This window comes from Ciconia boyciana, chromosome 4 (assembly GCF_034638445.1).
Source record: "Ciconia boyciana chromosome 4, ASM3463844v1, whole genome shotgun sequence".
Classification (NCBI taxonomy): Eukaryota; Metazoa; Chordata; class Aves; order Ciconiiformes; family Ciconiidae; genus Ciconia; species Ciconia boyciana.
The window spans coordinates 8,929,153-8,948,723 of NC_132937.1; the positions used below are offsets into that span (position 1 = coordinate 8,929,153).

The window sequence follows — 19,571 nt, forward strand, 5'->3', positions numbered from 1 at the left end:
TACCTCAGGCCTTAGCATGAGCTGGGTTAGCCAAAAAAAAAAAAATCTAAGCAGGAGTTGAGTGAACAGTCACGCACAGTAAAGACAAAAGCTTTTAGAGGCTTTCAGGTTAGATTTTGCAGTGTACTACCTCAGAAGTACTTAAGGGTTGCCAGCACAGCATCATGCTTTAACCTTACATTGCACTGCTTGTGAAATACACTACTCTGAGACACCTAAAACATTATGTAAAGCATAAAGCTTTCTTTGTCCTGGGAGCCAAATAATAGAGCATGAATGAGGCATGAAAGCTTTATAAAAATGATCAAAATAAAATCCAGGCTGAAAGGCTAAGAAGCACTGCATGCAGGTAAATGCATTGCATTTCTTAGAGGGCTAAGTAGCTAGGTGAACATACAGCATTCATATGGCTGTGCAACTGTTTGTTCTAAATTTCAGTTCCTCCTTATAAATTATTCATATGATTTGTTTATTTAGATAAGCTCTCCTAATCACAGAGAGACTGAATTGGGCCAAAGGAAAAAATGCTGTGTGATATATTCTGTGCGAAATTCTCAACAAGCAGATCTTAACTTTAAATTGTTAAACATTCAGAATGTTAATTTATAAGTAGTTATTTGTACTTTGTGTAAAGTACAAAGATGCAAAGAAATTTAAAGGAAGTAATGACTGTCCGTTAACAAATATGAGCCAAATTTTAATTAAAGCTGATTTTATATGTTTCTGAGGTTGAAGTTTGCAGAACTGTAATTGTTATATTATTTGCCTTTCTAACAAATTAATGTATTCGTTGTATATTGCTGCTTACCATAATGTCCTGAAGGTTGGCTAAGCAAGATAATTTTTTTTCTTACTCTATGAATTTTTGTGATAGAACATCTCATAGTAATTCCCTAAAATTAGTTGTTGAGAACTATATCTTCAGGAATGGAAATTTATGCTTATAATTTTAAATACGCAGTGGTATATTCTAGATATTTTGGAGTGTATATTTTGTTTTAGTTATTAGTTTAGTTATTTACTCATTGCTATCTTTTTTTCTACTTCTATTTTGTCTTCAAAATAAAAGTTTTAATTCAGTGTTGTTTCAGTTGTTACTGTGTTACTGCTGTTTTGATATTGAACTGGTCCTTGTAGCAAGCACCTTGCAAGCACCATAACCACTTGACAGTGTTCTGCCCTGCGCTGAACAAGCTGTCTACTTTGTGCAGAAAAGTCATGTTTGTGTCCAGTGGCTGAAGTATATTCTTCTTATTTGTCTTGCAGGCACAGGAGAGAGTGGCAAAAGCACGTTCATCAAACAGATGAGAATCATTCATGGATCAGGTTACTCTGATGAAGACAAAAGGGGCTTTACAAAATTGGTGTACCAGAATATATTTACAGCAATGCAGGCCATGATCAGAGCCATGGATACCCTCAAAATCCCATACAAGTATGAACATAATAAGGTGAGATTTTTTTTTTTTATTTCCATAGATGAAACTTTTCTAGTTCTCTAGTTCTCTGCCCTTTGCACTGCTCTGACAACACAGGTGCTGTTCTTAACAAGATGTCTGGGGGGTTTGTCATAGCAAGAGGGTAAAGGGCAGGTTGATGTTTGTCTGTGACTTTAGTTATCTTCCTTTTCTCCCAGCCCATGTTCTGGCCAGAGCACAGTTAAGCAGTTTTTCTGGTTTGTACCAGTACTACTTAAGGTTTTACATTAATATTATGTGGGGAAAAAATAAAATTATAGAAAAATAGGTGGGGATATCTGCTTGTGTGTGAGTATATTATGAAATAAAACTTTTGATACAAAGCCTTAGAATAAGCAAATTCTTTTGAAAGTGATGATATAATTGAAATTTGGAAAGATAAAACACATTTAAAGCATTTTGTAAGGTTTATCTTTGATTAGCCTAACTTCTTTCCATTTTTTTTTCCATTCAGAAATTGAAATCAAATGTATAACTGGTATAACTAGTATTAAAAAGGAAATTTGCATGTGTATTTCAGCTCCATGTTTTTGCTGTATATAAAGCACTGAATTTCCTAACAAGCTGACTTGAAAAGTTAGTTGATTGTGAAGTGCACATTTTTCTTCAGAACTGATATTGACTGTCACTTTGCTGTAGTATATGAAAGCCCTAATCATAAATCAGTAAATTTTTTCCTTCTATTATACTACAAAGTATATCTTCTACAGTTATTGTTCAAATTGAGTGTTGAATTTATATAGAATGTTTTTATATAGTTGAAGTGAATTAGATGTGGCATAGCTGTATACATCTGGCCAGACCTTTCTAATTAGAGCTGTTCACTTTCTCTATATAAAAATAACTTGACTGAAAGTCTGTCTTTGCACTTGGGTACTTCACAAGCATTCCCATCAGTTCTAATAAGGCTAGATGTGGACTAAAGTAAAACTTGCCAAAGTCGTCAGGTTCTAGATGCAATTCCTTTAAAAACTCGGGGATTTTTTAATTCAGGGGAATTAAAAAATGCAAACTTGTCTTTCCCCCCCCCCCCTTTTTTTTTTTTCCTCTCCATTGAAAGCAAACTCATTAGCCTTGCAACCTAAAAAACACAGGAAGGGCACTTCCTATTAATTTGAATCTCATATCAGGAAATTCAGTCTCTGGAGAGAATATCTCAGGGTTTGAGTAACAGCATATTTTTAGCACAGTACTTGTTTTGCACAATAGTTTAGAAAACTACAGCTCAAGCTGATGTTTATGTGGCTGAGCCTAAAGAAAAGAGAGTGAAGTGACCCTTTTATCAAATTCAAAAAGTTCAGTTAAGTAGGCAGTTGGGATCTTTGTACAGTGTAAAAAACGATATCTAGGCTGGATTATTTTAATATCATCAATGTAGGAAGAGGCATGTTTTAATTTAAGGAAGTTAGTTCTTCCAGCGTTGTGTTGACTTCATAGTCACCAATATAGTTAAAGAGGCAGAGTCTGAAATGCATTGTCCTATAATAATCTAGGCACTTTGAAAGATTTATTATCAGAATAGTGAAAGTCAATTGAGAAATGTAAATATTAGTGTTTACATTGTAATGTCTCAGAACTGATGGTAGGGCATTGTATCATGTTTCTTTCATCGCACTTTTCATCACACTTCTTTCTCTTGTCAACTCCAGAATATGAGCTCTACTGAGGTTTAAGATAATGGGTGAGGGTTATCTTCTTAAGGATGTGACCTTCTCTTAAGGATGTGACATAGGAAAAGGTGGCTTATGGTGGTTTTTAGTTTCCTTTTGAGTAACTGTTACTGTGTTTCCATTATTTTTTTTAACCAGAAGTTGTGAAGTTCTTATATGCATCTTGAATTTTGGAGAAGCAGTTTATAAAATACAGAAAAGCCTTAGGTGGTGTTTTTTTTGTTTTATTCTGTTTTTTACAGAAATGGACTTAAGCAATTCTCAAAATTGCCCATCTGCAAAATTTTTGTGAATGTACAACAGTAACTCGTGCAACCACTGACATTCAAATTCAATTTTAAAAAATCTAAGATATAGATGTATATATTTTAAAATATTTTAAAAAACTGTCTTTTTAGAAATCTGACCTATCAGTCCTTTCAAATACTGAATTAAGAAAACCATTAACTTTAATTTTTTTATCTTCTGACATTCCCAGTGTTGTCCATAGTGGCTTAGAAACCATTGCTCCAGGTAATGTAGTCCCCCATTTCTCCCTTTCTATCTTTTTTCATGTCTAATATTGCAGAAGGATGGCTTTTTTTTTCTCTCCTGTTGTTACAGAAGTTTTACTAAATAAATCTACTACTGTACTAAAGAACTACTACCACTTTTACCCCTTATTGTTCCCTTTCAATGTAATTTCCAGAAGGCAGTTGCCTCTTCTTACAGACTGTCAGGAAGGTGTCACTCAGTAGTGGTTAGCAGGCAGGAAATCTTACTTGTATCCATGCCCGTAATTTCCTGTGAGACTTCTTAAATATTTATAACAAGATACCTAATGTGAGTAAGATAGTAACAGAACAGGTTACAAGAAAATATAGAGATTGAAAACATAAAATTATGTCTTATTGTAGACCAAGAAGTTTGCTGTAAGTTTCAAAGAGTGGTTCCATTGCTGAAGTTGTTTCTGTATTTAAGCCTATTTCCTATAGGGAATGTTTAAAAATTAAAATAAGCAGGTATGGGAAAATGCTTTTCAAGTCCGAAATCTTACTGACATTATCTTCAAGGCCAAGTTTACTTTGTTGATAGCCCCCCCCCTCCCCAAGTCGGATGAATCTACTGTAACAAACACAGACAAAAGTAAGACATCAGGATCAGGTATGGAGTCAAATTACATAAATTAGCATCTCAAGTAAACAATTTGGATTCTTAAATGTTTTGGATCTTCAGTGACATTTCATGTTGAACAAACATAGATTGGAGAAAAGGACCTCCCTCGTATACCTCACCTGATATGCAAAGAGTATGAAGGATTGAATCCCAAGCAGCAGTGTGCAAGCTGTGTGTGAGGTTCATTGACTCTGATGATGCAGAATGTGTGGGATTTCTGGCCTTTTTTAAAAAGAATGATATTCTTGGGATGTTGAAATGAAATGCTTCTAAAGAATAGCTTATTGGTCTGGAACACACATAATAGAGTGGCTCTTCAAGCAGATGGAGAAAACTGAACAGTGCCATCTGTGCAAACAGTATTCTTCAGTGTCTCAAACCTGAAGCAGAGAGCTTAAAAGCAGGTTGCAGGAAAAAGGGATTTATACTAGTCATGTTAGTTAGTATTCGACATATCCTAGTACTCTCAGATGTCTTCCTCCAGACACACAAAAATAAAGAAAAATTACCCAGTAAATAGAAGTTTTGCAGATAGTTAAATGTTTCTAATACTGTGAAGCTCCTGATGCCAAAAGAAATTGCAAGAAATAGACTACCTAAGAGCCAGCCAACATGGAAGAGAGTGTAGTAAGATTTCAAGTATTGTAATTAATTAACATCTATTCAGACAAATAAATTAAAGATTACTTTTTTTTTTTTCAGGAGCCTTGTTTGACTTGAGGTAAAAACTGGCTCCCCAATAGCTTTACATTTCCTCCCATGAGAATGTTCATCAAAGAGCTTTAGGGGCTTCAATAAAGCCATGAACAATTTATTCCTCAGTGCTTCATAAAGAACGAACTTCTACAAGGACTTCCACAATCCTAAATAGATCTCAGTCTCTCCCCAACTGCTTTTCTCTTCTTTTTAACTGTCTCCCTCTGTCAGTCATTTACTTCTCTCGTACCTAGCTGGCCTCTCTGCAGTCTTTTTACATTTTTACCTTATAAAGTTTTTACCTGATAAAGTTTTTATCTATTTACCTGAGACCTTACCATATTGTCCTACTCTCTACTGTTTTCATTTTTCATTATATTTGAAACAAACTTTTTTAAAAAAATCATATTTTTATCAATGTAGTAACTTACATCCCAGCCTTCTCCTACCACTTCGCTTACTTCTCTCATTTGTTTACCTTTTGGTTAGAGCAGAGATTTCTTGCATTTGTCTGTATTGCTCCAATTAATTTGTAAATTACTTGTTTCCATCTCTTATATTCTGCTTTACTATTTCATATTTTATCCCAACAGAAGTGACTTTTAGATTTTTTTTTTTTTCCAAGTGTAGGAAAAATGATTGTGTATCAGAGGTAAGGTAGGTTAGCAGGGTCACTCAGAGCTGAGAATATCTTTCTTAAAAATAAACATATAAATATACAAGCAAACATTTTTCACTTTCCCAGTAAAATTATAGGTAATTTCACCTATATGAAATGAGGAGACTGTCTAAGCCTTCAGTTCTGCAAACTTACTTAAATGTTCACATTTCAGAACAGCTGCAAGCCCCAAAAATTCAATTAATTAATCACATTTAAGTTCACACATGTGCTAACATTTAATTTTTAAGAGTAGGACCTTGATTATGGAATATATATGCCAAATATAGGATACTGTAGACATAAATTTGAAAACTCAATGTTAGCTACTCATTTTTCAGTGCATTAAAATTTCTTCATTCCTCCTTTTATATTTAATTTTAAGAGAAGCACTTTATTTTTTTAAAAACATAATATTTTAAGTGATTAACTACCCTTTGCTAATGGGAAGTGATAAGTCATATACAAAAGCATATGTGTGGGGTGTGATGTCCATGTTTTATCTTTCCAATTCTACCATTTTACTGCTAGTAGAGAGAATGGGTGGTGAAAATGCTTGCTTACAGATTCTTGTAGATTTTGTGATCGCTCCTACAGGGGTTAAAGGACAATAACTATAGGAAGATGTTTCTAGCTTTTTTTTGTCATTGTTTTTTCTTTTTTATAAGTATTCTTTCTCTTACTTCAGATATGTTTGTTACATAGTTATTTTTCTTATTGTGTGTCTGAAAAGAAACATTCATGTGAGCATGCATTCTGATAATAAAAATGTGAAATACTCTCAGGGCAACTTTTCTATGTAATAGAGGTCTGGAGTTTATTTTAAGGTAATGAGTGAGATGTCAGTCTTGGAACGATTCTGACTTTTTCCTTTATTAACAGTAGTTATATAACTATATGGGTATTCACATTATATATAATATTTAATATACAAATATAAACATAATTTTTCTTAGAGTAAAATATTTGTTAACATCCTAATTAGTTCATTCATTTGTACAAGTTATGTGTTTAGATAATCCAGCATTTAATTCTGAAATAACTTCAAATTGAAATATTTTCTTAAAATTCCTCTGAAACTTTAAGAAAATATTTCCTTCCCCCAGTAAACATTTTTGGGGAAACTGACTGATCCAATTATCTTCCATTTATGTTATGTGAAATTACTAAAACCTCTTCAGTCTCATGTCTTCATCGTTCATTTCTACTAACTCACAAGATTTGCTTGAAATAAGATTTACTGCCATGAATTAAGAAACCATCAGCTAAAATGGGCCATTTTTTCTGAAGATTTTGTCAGTCTCTCTTCTTCAATTTCCACTTCCTATGTGGTAAAAGTTGTAATGTCTGAAATGCAAGAAAGCTTCATTTTATACAATTCAGCTTTGGTTTAGAAAATTGGCTAATTGTTAAGCAAATGAGTTGTGTTTTTAAAAAAAAATTATAAATTAACCAACTTTTTAAATCAAGTGTTTGATTTTTTAATTATTATTAGTAGTTTTGTATTTATAGTGGGATATATTGACTGATAGAGGTATTCACATCATTACTTTGTCTACTTTTTTCTTGCATTTTTTTTTTCTCCCTGATTAAAGTAGGTATAAAGTCTAAACATTAGAGTTGATTACATATTCACACTATGTGATTCTGATCACATGCCTACCTGTTTTCAGAATATGGACCCATGTACCTCCATTCTTACAGTAAAGTGAATACAAAGTCTAACTTTAAGTGACTACATAAAGGTGAGGCGTGAGACAAAGGTCTAGTGTTTTATTTCTGGAAAAGGAGGTTGGCAAAGAAAAATCTAAAGTATGACATTATTGGTGTTTGTTTTAATTTCCTTTTGACAATATTCTTTTCCAGAATCAAAGCATGCCTCTGTTGCATGCCTCAATTTTGGCAAAAAAGTATATACATTTTGACTGGTTTCTGTAGATTATTTAATATTATGGTAGACCTAAGATATTGGATAAGTAGAAAATGATTTGTTATGAGCAAGTGACTTCTGTGAACAGTCTTGAGTTTGACAAAACAGAGCTTAGTATTGAGTTGGAAGGGTAACAGAGATAGAGTTGCTTTGAATCCCTTCTTACACTTCTCTAATTCTCATGTGGCTCTCAGTTTCTCAGCTCTTGGTCCATATTGTGCATCAGAGTTCATGAAATGTATGCCTTGGCTGGGGCAAATAATATAGTGAAAAAGCTGTTATGATTAAGGGTTTTTTTCATGCTAATTAAGTTTGTTTTGGGTTTATGACTTTCCATTTTTCTTCATGTGACCAATAGGGCAGAGTTAAAATTTGGCTTGCTTTTTTTAGTTAACCTCGTTAGCTAGTTTGTATACAGTGTAACAATAGATTGCACGTACATGTTTTGCAAATTTGTAGTTTTTCTTGAAAATTTTCAAAATGTAAATTATGTGTCAAGTAGTTTGTTTGAAGATGTTCCTCTATTTTTAGATATTTTTTTTTCTTTAACCCTATGACCCTTGTTTTAAGAACATATGCTCTCAGTATGTATTGTTGGCTGTACAAGCAGATAAATGAGTGCTCTTGGTGTGTGTATATGTTCTTTGCATCTTGCCTCCAGTCCTTATCCAGCTATATTTTTTGGACCAGAGAACCAAGTGCTGCCAATTGTACAAGTTGTACAAAAAAGTAACTGTCTGTCACTGGAGCAAAAAAATTCTTGGGTACACTTGCTTCCCTTCTGGACTCTGGTACAGCCATATACTGGGTGGAGGGAGAATGGGAACATGCCATGGAGTAAGAGGTATTAACGCAGCAGTTGTGTAACCCTCGTCAATCCCATAGCAGTCTTTGTGGTGCCAATTGCACCACTTTATGGCTATTTTGATGTTTTTATTTCTGTTTATCCAAAAAAGAAAAACACAGATCAAAATTATTGACATTGGATTTTGTTTGGTCATATTTTTCTTATCTAGTCTATATCTATTTGTAATCTACAGAGGTTTTACTGTGTATGTTGTAGAAGAAAAGCACCATCTTGACCTTGGAAAGTCTGACTGCAAACTTGTTTTTTCTAACTGTACCATTTATAGGGCCACACTGTCTTTTTACATTCATTAAGAGGTTTAGAACAAAATGGAAATCAAATTTTTGTGTGCGCATTTCTATTAGTGTGTTTATTCAATTATTATTATTTTTGAGGTAGTCCAGTAGTTTATTCTTTACTGCTGGTTGTGCTCAACTAGGTGCTTGACATTGGAGAAACATGGTAGCACCAATTATTCGAAGCTCCTTCAAGGATTATTTAAAACAGGAATCTGCTGAGTACAAAATAGACATAGCTTTTACACCTGCAGGGTTCACTTGGACTACACTAGCAACTTGTAGTTGTGCAGAAACAGGATTTCTGCATCATCTAAGTATTTTAACAGGTGTTCTGACATAACAGAACTTTTCTGCAGCGTATTCCAGTATTTCTTTTGAACTGGGTATAGATGCAAAGGTAGTATCAGTTATCAATCCCCTTTTTCAGAAACTGAAAAGATGTGAATAGTTTGGTTTGGAAGGGTTTTCTTTACTGTTACGATTTTTATTAAGAGTAGGAATCATGATGATATTCCATTAAAAAAAAAACCAACACCCTCCATTTCTATGTCTAAGCCATAATATCATATGTTGATATATCATTTGGTAATAAAACTAAGGCCAGAATAATTCATTGTACCAGCCTCTGAAAGCTAAACTTGCTTCTTAAAGGCACATGTCACAACCAAATAGGAAGAATGTTGTATAATTTTAAGCTCTTGAAGGGTGGGGTTTTTTTACTTAACTCACAAAACCATGTAATCAGACAAAATTGTACATTTTTTAATGTTTTATTTGATGACCCTATGCATTTTTTTTAAAGCTAGTTTCATTCAAACTCTGGATTGAAAAGGGACTTTTGAAAGCTGAAATCTTTTGCAGTAAGGCTTTTTAATGACTTTTTTTCCCCATAAAACCAGAACTTTCTGGATTTCCTTTGGTTCTTTTTCTGCCTTTCCTTTCCTCTGCTTTCTCTGTCAGCCTGGAACTTTTTAATACTGCCTTGGACTTTGAAAATTTAAAACATTAAAAATAAAGGATTGAAAATAAAGCTACTCAAAACAGTGCAAAAATTTACTGGATATTTGTGGTGAGTTGACCCTGGCTTGGACACCAGGTGCCCACCAAAGCTGCTTTATCACTCCCCCTCCTCAGCTGGACAGGGGAGAGAAAATATAACGAAAGGCTTGTAGGTTGAGATAAGGACAGGGAGACCACTCAGCAATTACCGTCACGGGCAAAACAGACTCGACTCAGGGAAATTAATTTAATTTATTACCAATCAAATCAGAGTAGGATAATGAGAAATAAAAACAAATCTAAAAACACCTTCCCCCCACCCCTCCCTTCTTCCCAGGCTCAACTTCACTCCCGACTTCTCTACCTCCTCCCCCCCCCCCAGCAGTACAGGGGGACGGGGAATGGGGGTTGTGGTCAGTTCATCACATGTTGTCTCTGCTGCTCCTTCCTCCTCACACTCTTCCCCTGCTCCAGCGTGGGGTCCCTCCCATGGGAGACAGTCCTCCACAAACTTCTCCAATGTGAGTCCTTCCCACAGGCTGTAGTTCTTCACAAACTGCTCCAGCGTGGATCCCTTCCACGGGGTGCAGTCCTTCAGGAACAGATTGCTCCAGCATGGGTCCCCTGCGGGGTCACAAGTCCTGCCAGCAAACCTGCTCCAGTGTGGGATCCTCTCTTTCCACAGGGTCACAGGTCCTGCCAGGAGCCTGTTCCAGTGTGGGCTTCCCACAGGTTCACAGACTCCTTTGGGTGCATCCACCTGCTCCAGTGTGGGGTCCTCCATGGGCTGCAGGTGGATATCTGCTCCACCGTTAACCTCCATGGGCTGCAGGGGGACAACCTGTTTCACCATGGTCTTCACCGCAGGCTGCAGGGGAATCTCTGCTCTGGTGCCTGGAGCACCTCCTCCCCCTCCTTCTTCACTGACCTTGGTGTCTGCAGAGTTGTTTCCTCTCACATATTCTCACTCCTCTCTCCTGGCTGCTGTGTGCAGCAGGTTTTTTTCCCCCTTCTTAAATATGTTGTCACAGAGGCACTACCACTGTCGCTGATTGGCTCAGCTTTGGCCAGTGGCAGGTCCATCTTGGAGCCGACTGGCATTGGCTCTATCGGACGTGGGGGAAGCTTCTAGCATCTTCTCACAGAAGCTACCCCTGTAGCCCCCTGCTACCAAAACCTTGCCACACAAACCCAATACAATATTATAAATTCTTTTGCGGTCAGTCTGCAAATTAAAATAAAAACTACATAGGGAAGAATGAAATATTGTGATATTTTTCAAAAGTAGTTTGTGGAATGTTTAATTTAGATGTGCAGTAACAGTTTGGGGAAGAAAATAACTTCAACATTTATTCTCTTTTTTAAAAAGTTTTTTCAGCTACCTGCCATTTCGTAACTAGCTTGTGTTTTTTAAACCCTTTTCTGTAGCGAAAAAGTTAACTGCTTCTGTGGTAATGCAGGTGCCAACAGTATTGGACTGAGATATCACTAAAAGATCTGAAGAACATTTGACTAGTACATGTAGTACATGTATGTACTGTGGCAGAGAGTATAAAATGGATTTTTCTAAAAGAAAATTGGAGTTACTTCTCTGTTTCAAATTTGCTCATGGGGAAAGGTGTTTAAGGATATGCATGAGGAAATTGAGGAATACATGAATGGACAGATCTTTTCAGGGGTTGCCAAGGAGTCTCTTGCACAATGGGATCTCTGCAAGGGAGAACGAAGAGTGTTCAGGTAGTTTCTAAACTACCTTCAGGAAGTTTCTAAGAACCCTATCTGTCCATTTTTAGATGCTCATCATCTTTTGTGGTCTTCCTGTAGAGCTTCCTGTGTACTGTTCTTGGATACCATATGAATCAGCAGTGTGTGTGGTGTTTTACCCATCTGACAAATAAGAAAACTGCAACAATATTTTTAATATTCCTCATTGAGATTGGCTCTATTAAGAGAACTACTTTCTTAAATTGCGCTGGAATTAATTTATGTGATCCAGTAGGTCTTTTTTAATTTCTGTCATGTACTAGTTAGGACAGGCAGTAGAAAACAGCCTTTTATGAATGCATCCCAAGCAGATGTTACAACTGTCTGGGTGTACTGAAACAGATGCCATCTACAGAAGCCTTTTCAACATATAATGTAATCAAATTGTGGCTGTTCCACATTCTAATGTAAGTTTTCATCATGTCCTGCATTACTGGGTTGAACTACATGAGAACTGGATTGTATGATTTCTTTCCCTTTGGGAAAGGAATGAAAATTAGGTTTCTCATATGAAGCTATCCCAATGAGAGGAAATGTACATAAATATGTTTTGGAGGGGATTTGACTGTATAAAGGTAGTGATATAGTTGAGATGCAGGTTGAATTGTTGAACCTACTTTTAAGGTCAGGGTTAATGCCTGAATAAGTGTATTCAGTAATGTTTCTCCAGTGTTCAGATGGTCTCATTAAGTCATTATTCCTTAAACATGACAGTTATTTCTCAGCAGGATACCAAATTCATTTTTTTCACTAAATACCTTTTTTGCCTTTTCTGGATTTGGCGATTAGATCTCTTTTATCATGTTAGGATTGGCGGGGGGGGGGGGGGGGGGGCAGGTTGGTGGGATCTTTCACCTTGGGTATTCTCCATATCTGTTCTTGGACAATTGTATTTTGCTGAAGAGAGTAAGAGGAGGAAAATAAACAAGAACTGTTATACTGCTGCTTTTTTCCTGGTTCCCATATTCCTTTCAAGTATTTAGTCTTTTTGAAACTTTGTGAGTTTCTCAGGAAATTTTCTCCAGCAGTATGGATCATGGAATTCATCACATGGGGGTCATTCTTTGACATAACCTCATTTTGTCCAGCTATATGAAGCTAAGGTGGCTGTGAAGTACAGTCTTTGAAAATACTACTAAATCAGAAACACTTATTTTGCGGAGAGAGGGTTATACCAGCTGCAGACTTTTAGAGAATTGTAATACAATGTTTCTTAAAATAAGTATGCCAAGTGACTATGGAACCAAACAGAAAACAGTGTCATAATTTTAGGCTTTACAGTTGATAGTATTGTACAAAATACAAAACATCCCTTCTATAAGCTATGTGTAAAGAAGCAACAGTATATTTTCTTTATGAAGAGCAAAAATGTAATGCATGCTTTTACCATGAATTAATTTTGTCTCAGAAAATGGACTTTGATAGGCTGAATAAAATGTGCTTAACCAGAACCATACCACACCCAAAATTCAGACATCTGTATTTATCTCCATCTCCTAATTATGCCTCAGTGCATCAGCAGATGAATGTAATGAGTAACAAGAATAAGTCTTCTGTTATGATATGTTACTGGTGCCATCACTGTTATAGTTTATAAATAAAATCAGTAACTGAGCAAAGCATTTTTTTCTGCATTGTATAGATTTTTTTTTTCCTCAGCATAACCAATTATAGAATAAGGGAAAGGCTTGTGCACTTTAAAATGTTTCTGCTGTTTTGATGGAATCTTGCCGTTTTGAGTGTTAGTCTGTGCTATATTTCATGCTTTTACAGCATCTTGCTATTCAGCAGCCTAATGCTGTTAGAGACCAATGGGTAGGACTGAAATATTAATATAATAGACTTTAAAATGAAGAAAAGTGCTGGAAAAGTGTTCAAAGCTGTTGTCCAGAGACTATTTGAATGTAGACCTCTTCTCCCCCTCCCCCTGAGCCTTGAACTGTGGCATTATCCTCTGCCCCAGCCTCTGCATCCCTTGCCCTACTTGCACTCTCATAGTGAGCAGTCCCAGAATAACCCAACATTTGATTTACAGTGCAGAGTCACGAATGGAAAGCAGCAGTAGCATGCCCAGCACATTCTGCCTTGGATTACCATGAGATAAAAAATCTCTTTGGAACTATGTCCTCTTTGTGAAAATGATGTGTGGTGGGCTGTGGGGATCCTTCCATCTTTGATCCCTGCCTCTGTCAGCAACTCATTATGTGGCCACAAGAAAGTCAGTTTTGCCAGGAGTGCAGTGTTCCTCTTTTTAATTGCACCATCTGCCTAACATGGGTAGAAGGAGACTGACTCAGCTAACCAGTATTTTCCTCCACCCCATTTGTGTTTTCGGTGTTGGTGCGCAATATGTATTGATAGTGCATATGACTTCCATGCAGATAGTACACTCACACAAACATAATCTTTAGTGCATAGGTAGGTCAGTTCAGTTGGATGTACTGACATGGTGGGGTCTACAGGGCAAGCACAGTAAGCTGATTCTTGCTAGGAAAAACACTCAGCTCAATCACCCAATTTTTACATATTTAATTGCAGTTATTTGTTTGGTTTGTTTTTTTAAACCAACACCCCACTACCAGCCCAGACCAGCTGTCTGTGATTCAGCTGCTGTGTGAGTTGCATGCAGTTAACAGGAAGGGATAGTTTACCCCAGAGCTCTTTCTCCCATAGGAACCCCTTTGTCTCTGATTTTTATGAAGATTATCTGTTGTGAGTTATTCTTTGCAGTTAAGAAGTACTTAGCCACTCATCCTGGGCCTCCAGTACCTGCATTTCAGATTAGAAGGGGAAGTTAAAGGCTTTCCTATTATTTACCTCAACAAAACAATAAAGATGAAACACATAGTTGAAATTGTAACTAAAAATGTGAGGGCTCTTGCCATGTATTCACTCTGTGGGCAGAGTCCCTCTTGACATGTGTCCCTCCAAGCATGCTTCTAGTGGAAGCCTCAGGTAAAAACCTTTTTGTAAAACTAATTTTAACAAATATTTGAAGAAATCTTTAAACTTTATAGTATAAATTGAACTAGATTTGGCCCATAATTATTTTTTTTTCTCCCCCAAGGGCATTCATGACTCAGTGTTAATTATGATGAGTCCAGTGGTTGTCATCTTAATCAAGTTGATGAGCACTTGCTCAAATTGATACCAGATTATTCACATAAGAATTAATGAACATGAATGCTTTCAATATTTGTGGTTAAAGAAATTTTGTAACAAACTGGATAAAACTATGACAATCCTAAATTATCTGTGTTAAAATAATTTTATGTTAAGTATATTGTAAATGTTTCACTATTGTAATAAAAAAAAATAAATCCACATCTCAGATGATATCAGTTAAAAGCATAGAGAGTATCTTCAGCTCTGTGCTGTATGAGAAAAGCAACAATGAAAATAAACTTAAAACCTAATTCTGGTTCAGCTTTTTTTTTTTTTAAAAAAAAGCTACATTAATGTATATGACATTACGTATAAATATATTCAGATATTATAGCATGCATAATTTGTAGTGCTTAAGGAGTTCTGAATAAATGTTCTAGAAATAAGAAGGAAAAATAATTAATTAATTATAAATTAGGGCCTAAAGAATCAGGACAATTTCTTAATTTCTTACTTTTTATGCAGTTCAGTCCTATGCACTAAATGGCTCTTTGCTTCTCTTGTACTGAGCCTCATGAAAATAAGTGTAGTGGGTTGGTTGGTTTTTGGTTTTGGTTTTGTTTAGGTTTTTTTGGCTTTTTTAATGCGAACTAAAAAAAGGGGGGAGAAGAGGGTGAAGGGTATAATTAGAAGTCTTGTAGGAGTTTGGGGGCTTATATTATACAATAATGAAACTTTGTATAGTTATATCACTATATAGTGTTGTCCCCCCCAGTGGAGTAGAAATACACACAATAATTTATTCATCATGTTCTCTTGCTGATTATTTGATTGTTGTTCAGTATGCGCATGGGTAGTAAGGTTAATCTTATCCTCATTCTGATTTTCAGGTAAATAGCAGAGTCTATATACTTCTAAAGCTAAATTGAAATTCATCTGTGATTCTCCATAATGCCAAAAATAAAAGGAATACGCATGAGAAAGCAAGAATTAAAACATTTACATATGGCCTTTATTTTTATTCAAATAACATATTGCAAATTGATTCAAACTATGTATATAGGTCAAGGAAAATGTACGGCTTACCAACACTTGCTCTAATATTTCCATTTTACTTTATTGTTAGTCTTGTGGTGTTTAATCATATGGAAGTATGCTTACTAGATAGCATGCACAGGAAGTAGCCTGAGGAAGAACTCCTTGAAACGTAGTTGATACCATCCTTGCACTGTTTTGCTAAATTGTTTTACAAAAAATCATCCAGTGCTCTGTCCCACTTGGGAACATCCTCTCTGTTCAGGAGCCAGGAGCTCTGTCAGCATCTCTTGGTCTGCCAAGATTCCAAGCTTATGGGTGTGCTGCTCTTAAGAGGAAAGGAAGTTTCTTGTTTCCTGTACCTTGGCCTTACCGTGGTACAAAACAGGAATAAGCACTCAGTAGTTTTAAAACATAGACATATCGAACCATGTTTCATTAATTTCCAATATATTCAGAATTGCCCTCAGATAACTTAGACTTAGTAATTACATGAAACGTATTAAATCATTAAAACCTCAGTGTATCCTGTGTTTTTCTGGAAGGGTATGTTGGGGGGGAGGGGCTTTGTTTGGTTGGTTTGGGGGGGTGTTTGGAGGTTTTTTGTTTGTTTTGTTTTTTTAAGATTAGTTTGAGTTTTGGGAGATTGGAGTAATCTCAAGAATGTGCTGGAAGCCCCTCATTTTTAAGGTTCAAATATATGAAGAGTTGGAAAACATCTTATAGATGACAATATTGAACATGTAGGTAGATAAGGTTTTTTTTTTTATACTTCCTAATTTTTTTCTTTAAAGTTTGGTGATAAATCAAAGGTAAGTTCTTATATTAAGTATATTGTTGTAATACAATTATATATCACCATAGGCACGTATCAGTTACAGATGTTTTCACTGGGCACACTTCTATTTTTCCATGTTACCAAGCTGCACACACCTTTTGGAAGCTGGAGTGTTTATAGGTAATTTGGGGACTAACACGAACTGTTTAACAAGTTCGGGCAGCAACTTGGAAGGCTACAGGGGCAGAGAGTGTGAATAAAAAAGGAAATACTTGGAACAATGGAAAATACATGAAAAATGGAAAGGAATATTAGAGGAATAGAGGCTGCAAAAATAAGATGATTATAACTTGTGTTACAGCAGCATGTGATCCAATATAGGACCCTACTTAGTTTTATCTTAACTAATTTAATAAGACTTTTGTATTAAAAATGTTTATTTTTGTAAATAGATCTAAAAGGTGATCACACTCCCATCATCAATATTTGCCACAGGTAGAGTTAATTTATGTCAGTTGTAGAGTTTAATAGTTATTTATTCCTACTAGTATTCTCAAAAGGATAATAAAAAATAAAGGAAACATTATCAAATAAGGAATAAAGTTCTTGCCTTTCCTTGAAGTTTTTTGTTTCAGCATTTATATAGGGTCTTCTAGTTCTCCTGCAAGATCTTTAATGACTTATCAAGCGTTGCTGCTCTTTTTTTTGTTCGTTTGTTGAAATCTGACATCTTCGTATGTCCTCAGAGACTTCAAAGCAAGAACAGTTAGCCTGTACACAGTTTAGGAATCAGGGCGTTTCTGTTATGCTGTCAGAAGAAATCCTTCCACAGTAAAAGCTTCTACTGAGAGCATAATTCTGCACTTGCCTCTAGAATTGGTTGATTCCAAGCTGTTCTAATAGGTTCCTCTGACTCATTTAATTTGCTGGGTTACCAAAGGACAAGTAGGAATTGCTTCAGGCTTCCCCCCCACCATAACCCCCCCCCCCTTGGATTCTGTCTAACCCTTCTACTCCTCTAAAAGGGGTTTCAACCTAATGAGGAATTTATCTCTATTTTTATTGCTTTTTCCATTGATGTTTCAGAAAACTTAAATTTGGAAAAAATGTGACATTTCAGACAATTTAATTTAGGATTTCAAAACTGTTGCAGTTTTTTTAATGTTGTGTTCAAAAGTTACTTATGCATAATAAACTTATTTAGTATATCTTTGTGCTATATATTACGTTTAACTGCATAGATTTATTGTCTGCCTTCAGTGGGATTAACAAATAATAACTAGAACAGTAGAAAAATTTCCTACAACTTTCTTATTTAACTAGTCTAGAGATTTGCTTAAATGATTACTGTACAGAAAGACTAAAATATTGGTTATTGATGATAGCAACTGTGATAAGCACTAAAATGCATAGCAACTTATTTTCCAAATTCTCAGATTGTGGTACAATGCAACATACCCTAGAGGACTGGTATTCTGTTGATCACAGAATTGTTTAGGTTTGAAAGGGGCCTATTGAGATAATCTAGTTCACATCTCCCTGCTCAAGCAGGGTCAGCTAAGAGCAGGTTGCCCAGGACCATGTCCAGTTGGGTTTTGAATATCTCTATGGATGGAGACTCCACAACCTCTCTGGGCAACCTGTACCAGTGCTCAGTCACCCTCACAGTAAGAAACTGTTTTCTTGTGTTCAGATGAATTTCTTGTGTTTTAATTTGTGTCCATTGCCTATTGTTCTGTCAGTGGGCACTACTGAGAAGAGTCTGGCTCCCTCTTCCTCATTCCCCCCATTAGGTGTTTATACACGTTGATAAGACACCCACCCCTTTTCACTTATTTTGAACTAAGATAATTTCAGTTATTCCATACTAACAGCTATATATTTCCAAGTGCAAAGCCCTATGATTTTCTTCATGAATCTGAAAAAAGGGAAGTATTATTTGGATCAAATATGATGAAGATGAATTGAAATAAAATGTTGCTTTAAATGGTCACTGCTTGGAGAAGAACAAAAAAGTTCTTTTTTCTGGTAATCTAAATCCAATAGTAAAGAAACAACAAGCACTTCCAGTTTCAACAACAGGGAATGTTCAGCCAAGAAATGTAATGCAGGAAACAAAAAATAGCAATATTTGTGCCAGTGAATCCTGTCCTATTTCAGTGACTTTTGTGTATTCACACGTACCCACCCACCTCACCCCCATTTTGTTGAGCTGTAGTTAAGCTTTTAAATACTTAAAGGAAAAACCCTAAATAGAGAAACACAGTGTGCTATTTTTGTTGTTACTATTCAGAACTATTGTCCAGGATATTACATGATGGACTTCCCACCTCACCCCACCCCCAATTTGAATAATTTGATATCACTACCAATTTGAAGAATTTGATATCACTAGAACAGTTTTAAATGTACACTCTTTTTTCCTAGAAGTTTCTGTAGCTACACCTGTGATAAGTACTTATAAAATGGAGACATTGTGCTTATCATGTTTTTATAATTGTGCCAAACACATTCTTGAGTACTTTTATTCCTAGTTACTTCTTTATACTAAAATTTGCAGTGGATCAGTGATACTTCTGCAACTTCATGGATTTGGGTAAATGGGTTTATCCACTGTTTTGACAACTGGTTGGTGAAGACATGTAGATATCCTTCTTTTTTGTGGTTGGATGGTCCTTTTGGAGTGATTTGTTTTAAGATCAGATTACTTTGATGTAATATTACTGTGTTACAGTACAGTAACAAACTTAACTTTGCTCAAATCATTTGTTAAAGTTCAGAGTCTGGATGAGATAAAGATAGCTTTGTGTTTGCTACTGTTACCTGGGGCAGTGGTACCATTGTATCATTTTTCATTATCATTTTAATAATTTCTGGAGCATACTTTTTATGGTTCTTTTAAAATATGTTTTTTAACAAGTGAAATAATAGCTTTGAATTCCAAAGTTCTCTAGTGTTTGAGGAAAATCATTTATATCCTAAATATTTTTCTTTTTAGGTAGTTTGTAAATATTGGAACAATTCAGATTTTAAAAATGCTGTGTGGGATCTTATGTAGATTTTTTTAAGAAGAAATTTTCTATCGCAATTGTCATGGATCATGAGACTGTCGTGGTTTAGCCCCAGCCAGCAACTAAGCACCACGCAGCTGCTCGCT

The 19,571-nt window shown here is 35.6% G+C and overlaps 1 protein-coding gene across 4 annotated transcripts in view; it reads left to right on the forward strand.

Annotated features, from left to right (window-relative positions):
• LOC140650776 (guanine nucleotide-binding protein G(q) subunit alpha) overlaps nt 1-19,571 on the forward strand; it is a 151,468-nt gene that overhangs the window by 40,246 nt on the left and 91,651 nt on the right. For all 4 annotated transcript variants that reach the window (XM_072859516.1, XM_072859517.1, XM_072859519.1 and 1 more), the window contains one exon: nt 1,267-1,451. In XM_072859516.1, the coding sequence (XP_072715617.1) occupies nt 1,267-1,451 (185 nt within the window). The remainder of the gene's footprint in view (nt 1-1,266; nt 1,452-19,571) is intronic.